Source organism: Saccostrea cucullata, unplaced genomic scaffold (genome assembly GCF_032062105.1).
Source record: "Saccostrea cucullata isolate Sc308-1 unplaced genomic scaffold, CSIRO_AGI_Scuc_v1 ctg1612, whole genome shotgun sequence".
In the NCBI taxonomy this organism is placed as follows: domain Eukaryota; kingdom Metazoa; phylum Mollusca; class Bivalvia; order Ostreida; family Ostreidae; genus Saccostrea; species Saccostrea cuccullata.
Genome location: NW_026921433.1, coordinates 92,733 through 101,522, shown reverse-complemented (window position 1 = coordinate 101,522; position 8,790 = coordinate 92,733). Strand labels below are relative to the sequence as shown.

Sequence of the window (8,790 nt, the reverse complement as noted above, 5' to 3'; positions counted from 1 at the left end):
ATAAACATTACGAGGAAGAACTACACTTTTAATGTAAAATTGTTATACATGACTGTATATTGTTAAAAAAAATTCTTCGTTAAAAAAATCGCTTAATGTTAATATTAAAGGTGTAACAATGTGTTCGAGTGTACAGCAATAACAGCTGTCCTGTACATGTAACAATATCTGCACTTCCAATGGAGGCTGAAAATGTGTATCTCCGAAAGGTATATAACAATACACAAGTTTATCTTTTAAAATAGATAGGTAAGCTAGAGCAGTATACATGTAGCAATTTTTAAACAAAGAAAGGAAGGTTCGTTATCAACTGTTTTAATTAACTGATTTTTTAAATGTTTAACGAGGCTGGAGTCTGATAGTTAGATTTCTATTCTTTTTATTAATTTTAAGTGTATTTTATAGAATTAAAATTATATAAGTGTGGAGCTGCATTTCATAAGTCGATTATCGTGTCTTGCCAATAAACTTTGAAAAGAAAAAAAACCCCAATTTTTTTAGGTTGACGGTATTATCCAAGAAGGTGTTATAACTCGCAAGCTAGATCGATGTCTAGAATCTTGAATTGATATTATACAGTGTATGACCTAAGTTTTTGTTGTGTAGTTATAACTTTGAAGTGTAAGTTACCATGGTTACACAATAAATTAACAAACTTCAGAATCAAAAAGAAAAGACCAATGTTATTTAATGACACAACGAAATTGTTATCGTACAGTCTATTGATTGTAGTTTTCAGAGTTTTTCCCAGAATGCCTGACCGTGAAGCCGAACATTTTAGAAATATAGACTAACTTAGTTGCTAGTGCTAGCAATTAAACAATGTAATATTCTTGATCGTTTGTGATTGTTTTGATCATATGTTTGAATTTTGTTTCTATGTACGTTTGTTTATAGAATGATGTATCAAGTCAGTACATTTATATACGATTTTCATAAACCATGAAAAAATATGATAATCTAGGCATATGTATAAAATCGTGACGTAAAATACAGCCATTAATTTATAAAAGAGTTCAAACATAAAAGATCTAAAAGAGAATTATTTATAAATATTTTCAAATAAATCTTTTTTTCCCGATAATGTTGGCTTCCCTGAACATTCGGTGTAATGTTACTTCATTAGACTGGGCCCTGTAGAAGAATAGCAGTACAGAAATAGACCAGGCGGCGGAGAAGTCTTTCTGCTGAATATGGAAAGAGACAGTACAAGCTGGAATCCTATCTAAGAAGCAGAGTGACTCACTGATCAACACTATGAACCCCGATCTCAATAATGTACCGAATAAGGAAAGAAAACAAGGAATAAGAGTAATGACCCTGGTCGAGAATATGACCAGTTAAGTATTTTCAATACTGTATGTTAGAAACCATTAAGTACTTATCTGCGCCGTGGGATGGTGGGGGGTTAGAAATATTCCAATTAAAACGAAATCAATTTGTAATATTTTTCCTCGTCATAAAAATGAGAAGCTGTGCATTTGTGAGGAAAAAAAAACTATAAGAAATACATGTAATAAACGAAACATCATTTCATTCAAACAATTCTATACAGGTTGTGCTGTAATAACTGTGTCTCTTTGTTTAGCGTCCCCGTGTATAACCTCGTCATAAGATGGCGGCTGAGCTGTGATCACTGCTGGTGGACTGTCGTCTTCATTGTCTGTTTGTTGTGGCGTGTCTGATTCCTCATCTTCAGCGGTACGTTTCTTGCGTGTAGTATTAGGTGCAGGATGCGCCGGATTTACACCATTGGCGGCACAAGGAAGGCTCCTCGAGTTTGGTTGCATTTGAACTTCAATTTGACGACTCCGATCCAGTTCGTAACTCCTCTGGGGTCTTTGATGTCTTGCACTGTAACTATCCCCAACCAAGAAACAAATACACCAGTTGCATCCTAATAAGAATTAAATATCGTTTGTCAATGTTATTTTCTGACAAGGTCAAAATTGATATGGTTGATTAACACATGCATGTATATCATATAATATGAAACTCTATTAAATTAAAATTGAAATAAAAACATACCTCTTTCCTCTGTACTGCCTTCAACACTCACATCTGAAATGGAGAATAATTTCAAAAGTATACTAGTATTTTAATTTCTTTATGCCGATGTTCAGCAGTTCCTATAATTCCTTGAGAAGGTAAGTGGTTGATCTGACCTCAACTGAAATCTTGATAGACTCAAATCTGAATTATTGCCTTAGATAAATTCAGATTAGTTATCTCGGATTCCACCAATCTGTTAAGTTATTGAACACTTATTCAGAACAATTTGTAAGATAAAAATGATAAACTCAATCAGTTAAGAATTTGTTCAATGTATAATAAAAAGTTGTTTTTTTTTAAATTAGACCTCTTTTTACCATATCGAACTGAATTGTCACCGCAGCATCGTTCATTCCCTCTGCAACATTCGCCACACGCATGTAGACAATGACAGCAAGTAAAGCAACTCTCAATACAATCAATGTCACAACATTCGCAAAAATCTTCATCACATCGGCAACAATCACAGTCACCACATTCGCAACAATACCCATCACAATCACAGTCACCAAAGTCACAGTCAGACATGGCTACTTGAAACTGAAGTGCACAGAACGCAAAGACGTTCCTGGTATTAGCACGAACTTAAAACTGTGATAAAGAGGAGCCAAAAAGAAATCTTTTCGTATTTATAAACACCCTATATATAGATATCGTTCAGAGATTGGACTTTTTATGGGTATTTCCTTCTTCCTTAGTAATCCAAGGAATTTTAGTTCCAATCTGTTTACAGGCCACGCTCAGGGAAGGGAGTGCTCAGTGACACCGATATTTGCTTTCGTTACATTCAAGTGTGCATATCTTTATCAGAAAACTGTATTTTTAAGACCGGCCATTTAGATTAGACGGCAGATTTAACCAATGAAAGAAGAAGGCACGGTTTTGGCTTGATTGTGCCCTAAAATGTTATGTTCTTAAAAAATTATGAAATTGGCTTTAATAAGTAGATGAATATAATAAATCAATAAAGAATATGGCATGAAGGATGACAAATATGAAAATATAATGTTACAATTGTTCTTCTTCCTGTATATTTGATGTAATTGAAAGTTTAATTTTTTTTAGTCTTGAAATTTTGTAAGATCAGTGTTTCCTAATCATCATTCTATGTAAGGAATTAAAATTGCTGTATGTTAAATAATCACACTTTTTTTTCTTTTGTTCAGTAGCAGTCCAATTATGAAGGATATCATTACTGAGACAGTCTGATATTACAATTAATATCAGACTGCTCACTAATATCGGACTGCCACAGGTAAAATTTTAGACTGCGAGAACAAAGGAATGACATCACAGCAATATTTTAAGAAGTCATTTAAAGAAAATGATTTGTATGGTTTTACTGCAAACAATTTCAATAATTAAGAAAGGATGCTATGAATTGTTTTAGATCGTTTCCATATTTTAGAAAAATAAAGGGCAAGATTTGTATTGAAACGTACTTTTTTCTTTATGCAAGAGGCGGTTCATACTTGTTCATCAACAGACACATACAGATACATATACTGCGCAGTTTATCACATTTACAAGGAAAATTAAATGCGTTATGAAATCATGTCATTAAAAAGGGTGAAAAGGTGTAATTATGTTAATGTTTATTCAAATCAAAAATGTCATTTGTACTATTACAGACTAATAAAATTGATATTTTCACTCTCTGATGCGAAAAAGTCAGTTTAAAATTCGGGAATGAGAGTTAGATGCATTCACCAATGCTGAAAAGTGGAGAAATTCTGCCCAACAGCATTACGGGATCTGTAGCGTAATGTATGGGCAGCGGAAAGGGCAAAAATTACCATAATGAGAAAACAAACAATTATTTTAATTTCAATGACCATAAAAACTTAATGATATACAATGCATAATCAACAGACCTTTTTGCAGAACAAATATACATTAAAGCAAAACCAACGAACACGTACGTAACAAACATACATGAATGCAAAACAAACGATCATCTTTGCAGTACAAACGTACATAAAAACACGACAAACGAAAAAAACTTAACCAACGTGCACGCGGTAAATCTAGTCTTCCCTACTCCCGGCTCCCGAGGTCTCGGATTAAAAAAAAAAATCTTTTTTGTCGGTGCACAGAAACTCTTCAAACTTCTCAGGCATATTTTCTTTATAAATGAATTCAATAATATGTAAAAAAACTTTAAACAAATTTGCGTATTTATTACTGAATCAGCAGTATCACATTCCAAAAAGCGGTAAATGTAGTACTCCATTATTAATATTAAAACCAAAAACGGACATCGAAGTGTCGTAGATAGTAAAGGTGCATAGATACAGATTTGAAGTTAATATTTTCTGTATAACATTACGACTTATATATTTTAATAGCATTTCACACTAAAAATATATTAAAAGTCTTATTTCTTCTAAAAGTTATTAAAACTTCAAATTTTTAGACGGGTTTGATTGACACATCCTTGCACTCTCACAAATTTTAATTTTATTCTTAATACCTAGGAAAAGTGGCAATATTATTTCAATAACATTAAGACGAAATAAAATTAACTTCAAATCTGCGTCCATGTATCTTTAAAGATATTAAAGGTATTAATATTGAGAAGATATTTCTTCTCAAAAAGATTGAATTAGTATTTCACTGAAAATTGGTGGTGTTAATAAAATAAATGAACGATTAAATTCTATAAAAAAAAAATTCATGACATCAAAATGATTTGATTTCAAAAAAGATTTTTTCATCATAATCTTCATAAAATAGCTAAATCTAACATTGTACTTATGGTAAAATAATGCAAAATGAAAGTACTGCATTGTTATACATTGACGTAGCATCGTTTTTGAAAGGAGGGGGCAACCAGAGAAAAAACAAGCAAACTTAACAAGCAAAAACAGAAAGGAAATTAAAATGATATAGCCCAAATACGAAAATCCCATCTGTGTGAGTGATGGTGTGTGTGTGTGGGGGGTGGGGGGGGGGGGGGGGGGGGGGGGGTGGGGTGGTGTTAGGTTCAACTTCTTTCAGTATCAATTTTTTTTCCTAATATACATGTACTACATAACCCTTTTTTGACCTAACTCTTAAAATTGGAAATTGTTGCTACGTACCTGTCATATGATATGCCACTGTAATGTAAAGTTATCATAATACATTCTTGTAATATTTAAAGAATATGTATGAATATATAAGAAAATGTAACAACTTATGTAACAAAAACAAAAAAAATTGACGAAACGGCCTTCAGGAGAATGAGATTTTTTTTTACTTTTTATGTAAATTCTGTTCTTTCTTTTTAAATTTTTAAGATAAATTACCCCCCCCCCCCCCCCCAAAAAAAAAAAATAGGAAAAAAATTAAAGGGGGATCCGAGGTAGAACCATGTCCATGTTGTATAGCCTGGGAACATAAACATAATGTGGCAAAGAGTTCTATACCAAAAAAAAAAAATGTAGGGAATTGCTGTGCATACAAATTATCTAGCATGTAAATGAGGGTTTTCATTTGATACAAAAAATAATAAACATAACCCTCAGTTTGTTGTTTTTAATCGCGATTCTACGAAAACATCGGTGTCCTTTTTGCAGTGGTTTTTCGCATTTATAGCTGAGTACTCGATTTACCGCTTTTGGCAGATGATACAACTGATTCAGTAATAAATACGCAAATTTGCTAAAGTTTTTATATATTAATGAATTTTTTTAAACCTAGAAATTTCCTGAGAAGTGTGAAAACTTTCTGTGCGCCGACAAAAAAGAAATCAAAAAAAAAAAAAAAAAAAAAAAAACCGGGACCGTAGGGAGCCGGGAGTCGGGATGAGTAGATTTACCGCGTGCACGTTGGTTAATTTTTTTCGTTTGTCGTGTTTTTATGTACGTTTGTACTGCAAAGATGATCGTTAGTTTTCCATTCATGTATGTTTGTTACGTACATGTTCGTTGGTTTTGCTTTAATGTATATATGTTCTGCGAAAAGGTCTGTTGATTATGCATTGTATATCATTTGTTAAGTTTTATGGTCATTGAAATTAAAATAATAATTATTGTTTGTTTTCTTATTATTGTAATTTTTGCCCTTTCCGCTGCCCATAGTAATGGTCAAAGACTAATACATAAAACCATAACGCTACATTTCTGCAGCTGAGCGGTTATACTGAATACATACATAAGAAAATACTAGTAGTAGAATAAACGATGCAACACTCCAATATAATACTGCCACAGATGATGTACATTCAATATATACTACACAAAATTCGACAAGGATCATAGATATTTTTTCCTTTTAAAAAATGTGCTTAGTTGGTTTATTTAATACCCAGGAGTGGAGAAAAAGATTTTCAAAGAAATAATGCATTTTAACTATATAATCTATAGAACCCCGCCGTAACACCAGAACCCCTGACCCTGGGGCCATAAAATTCACAAATCTGGAAGAGGCACTTTTGCTCATCATAACTATGTGCTTAGTTAGTTTTTTTAATACCCAGGAGCAGAGAAGAAGATTTTCAAAGAAATAATGCATTTTCACTATTTAATCTATAGAGCCCCGCCGTAACACCAGAACCCCTGACCCTGGGGCCATAAAATTCACAAATCTGGAAGAGGCACTCTTGCTCATCATAACTATGTGCTTAGTTAGTTTATTTAATACCCAGGAACAGAGAAGAAGATTTTCAAAGAAATAATGCATTTTCACTATATAATCTATAGAGCCCCGCCCTAACACCAGAACCTCTGTCCCATAAAATTCACAATTTTGGAAGAGGCACTCTTGCTCATCATAACTATGTGCTTAGTTAGTTTATTTAATACCCATGAGCAGAGAAGAAGATTTTCAAAGAAATAATGCATTTTCACTCTATAATCTATAAAGCCCCGCCCTAGCACTACAACCCTTGACCCTGGGGCCATAAATTTCACAATTTTAGTAGAGGACCCAATGTTCATTACATTCATGCCAACAGTTTGCCTGCTTGATGTCCAGGAGTAAAGAAGAAGTTTTTTTTTAAAGATTTCATTAATTTTAGTGGTTTTTGCCCCACCCCTCAGGCCCCAGGGGGGTAGGGACCATGAAATTCACAAATTTTGTTCCCCTTCACCCATAGATGCTGTGTACCAAATTTGGTTTAAATTGGTTCAGTGGTTTCAGAGAAGAAGCTGAAAATGTTCAAATGTTAACACATGACACACGACACACGACGGACGACGACGGACGAAAACGGAATGCAATAGGTCACCTGAGTTACTCAGGTGACCTAAAAATTGATAATTTATCATATATTTAGGATATTCAGCAAATCTGTAACTGTTATATTATAGCATAATTAATATATGAATATTTAGCAGTTTCAAATAATTCTAAGAAAATTGAGCCAGTTATTTTTTAATGATGCGTATTAAAATATAATTTTTTCTGTTCAGGATATTCTGCAGCTTTTTTACGTAACACAATTTCGATATGAATTTTTAGCAGTTTTAAAATTCTAATTATAGCCAATTTAAGTATAAAACTTGCCGATCCTTATGGTTAAGGTGGTGAAGATATCGAGTATGAACTTGTTAAGAAAAATAAAATATGAAAATTTCTTTCCCCTTATATTTGACTCTTCTTACAAATGGGAGTGTTGTAGTCTAATAGCCTTTTTGTAATAAATACATCGGGTTTTCTTATGAGCAGTTTAGACAATGAAGTCGTCATTTATTTGCATATTCAGTTTAATGTCTTAGTCGTAAGTTCTTTTGTAAAACGGGCCCCTGTAGTGTAACTGCCAAAGACAAATACGTAAAACCATAGACGCTACATTTCTGCAGCTAAGCGGTACTGAATACGTACATAAAACAATACTAGTAGTAGGATAAAAAATGCAACGCTCAAACATAATAATGCACCAGATGATGTACATTCAATATACTAGTATACAACACAAAATTTGACAAGGATCATAGATATTTTTCTGTTAAAAAAAAATATTAACAGCATAACTAGCAACATTGTGTCTAAGTTAAATCAAAATCGTCTTCAACAAAACTTGCACTTGCCAAGGGAAATGTGTTTCTCATCACATTTAATGCTTTTGCTTCCATTGCACGATTTTCACTCAGGCATCGGCGTCTGATTCTAAAGTTTCAAACTCACTTGAGTGTTTACACTAAGTTTATCAACAAATGCCTCCTCAACTTGTAAGGCGTCGCCTGACGACAGGACAACTGGGCAAATGCATTGGAATGCTTGACTCTGGCTAGGCTATTCACAACGTGACGTTGCACTAAACGTCGGCCAGATCGTTGTGAACAGGGCCTGGAACCGACAACAAACTTTTGGTACAGCAGCACATGGACATTAGGGTGGTCTTTAGAGGTCAACAACACAACGCCAAAACCATTTTGTGACTCTTCAGGGCACGACGCTATCCCTTCTGGACAGCAGCCAACCTACGTAATGACCCCCTGAACGCCTCGGGGGTGAATGTGACCACTCAGACGAAACGGAACCGGCTTTTCACAATGCAAATCTCAACTCGAAATGGGCACGTGTTCGAGTGCTTCTGACTGTTCGACACAGGCGGGAGCGATTGGACTGTGATGAAGATCATTTCTCTTGACGATTCTCTTCACGATTCCACGATACCAGTCGCCGATACTAGCTAATGTAGTCTTTATATGTACATTTACACGTTATATTCCTCAAGCTAGTCTGTTATTTAAAACTACAAACAAGAAAACACGTCAGTAAAAATTAAATATGCAACGCTCATGATCATCA

General features: G+C 33.9%; 1 protein-coding gene across 1 annotated transcript; it reads right to left on the bottom strand.

Annotated features, from left to right (window-relative positions):
• Positions 1–1,547: 1,547 nt before the first annotated feature.
• LOC134259948 (uncharacterized) lies at positions 1,548–2,621 on the bottom strand. The gene is made up of 3 exons (XM_062742536.1): positions 2,370–2,621; positions 2,029–2,061; positions 1,548–1,897 (listed from the first exon to the last, which is right to left on the bottom strand). The coding sequence occupies exons 1-3, from the start codon at positions 2,578–2,580 to the stop codon at positions 1,548–1,550; spliced, it is 594 nt and encodes a 197-aa protein (XP_062598520.1). The 5' UTR covers positions 2,581–2,621.
• Between the last annotated feature and the right edge of the window lie 6,169 nt (positions 2,622–8,790).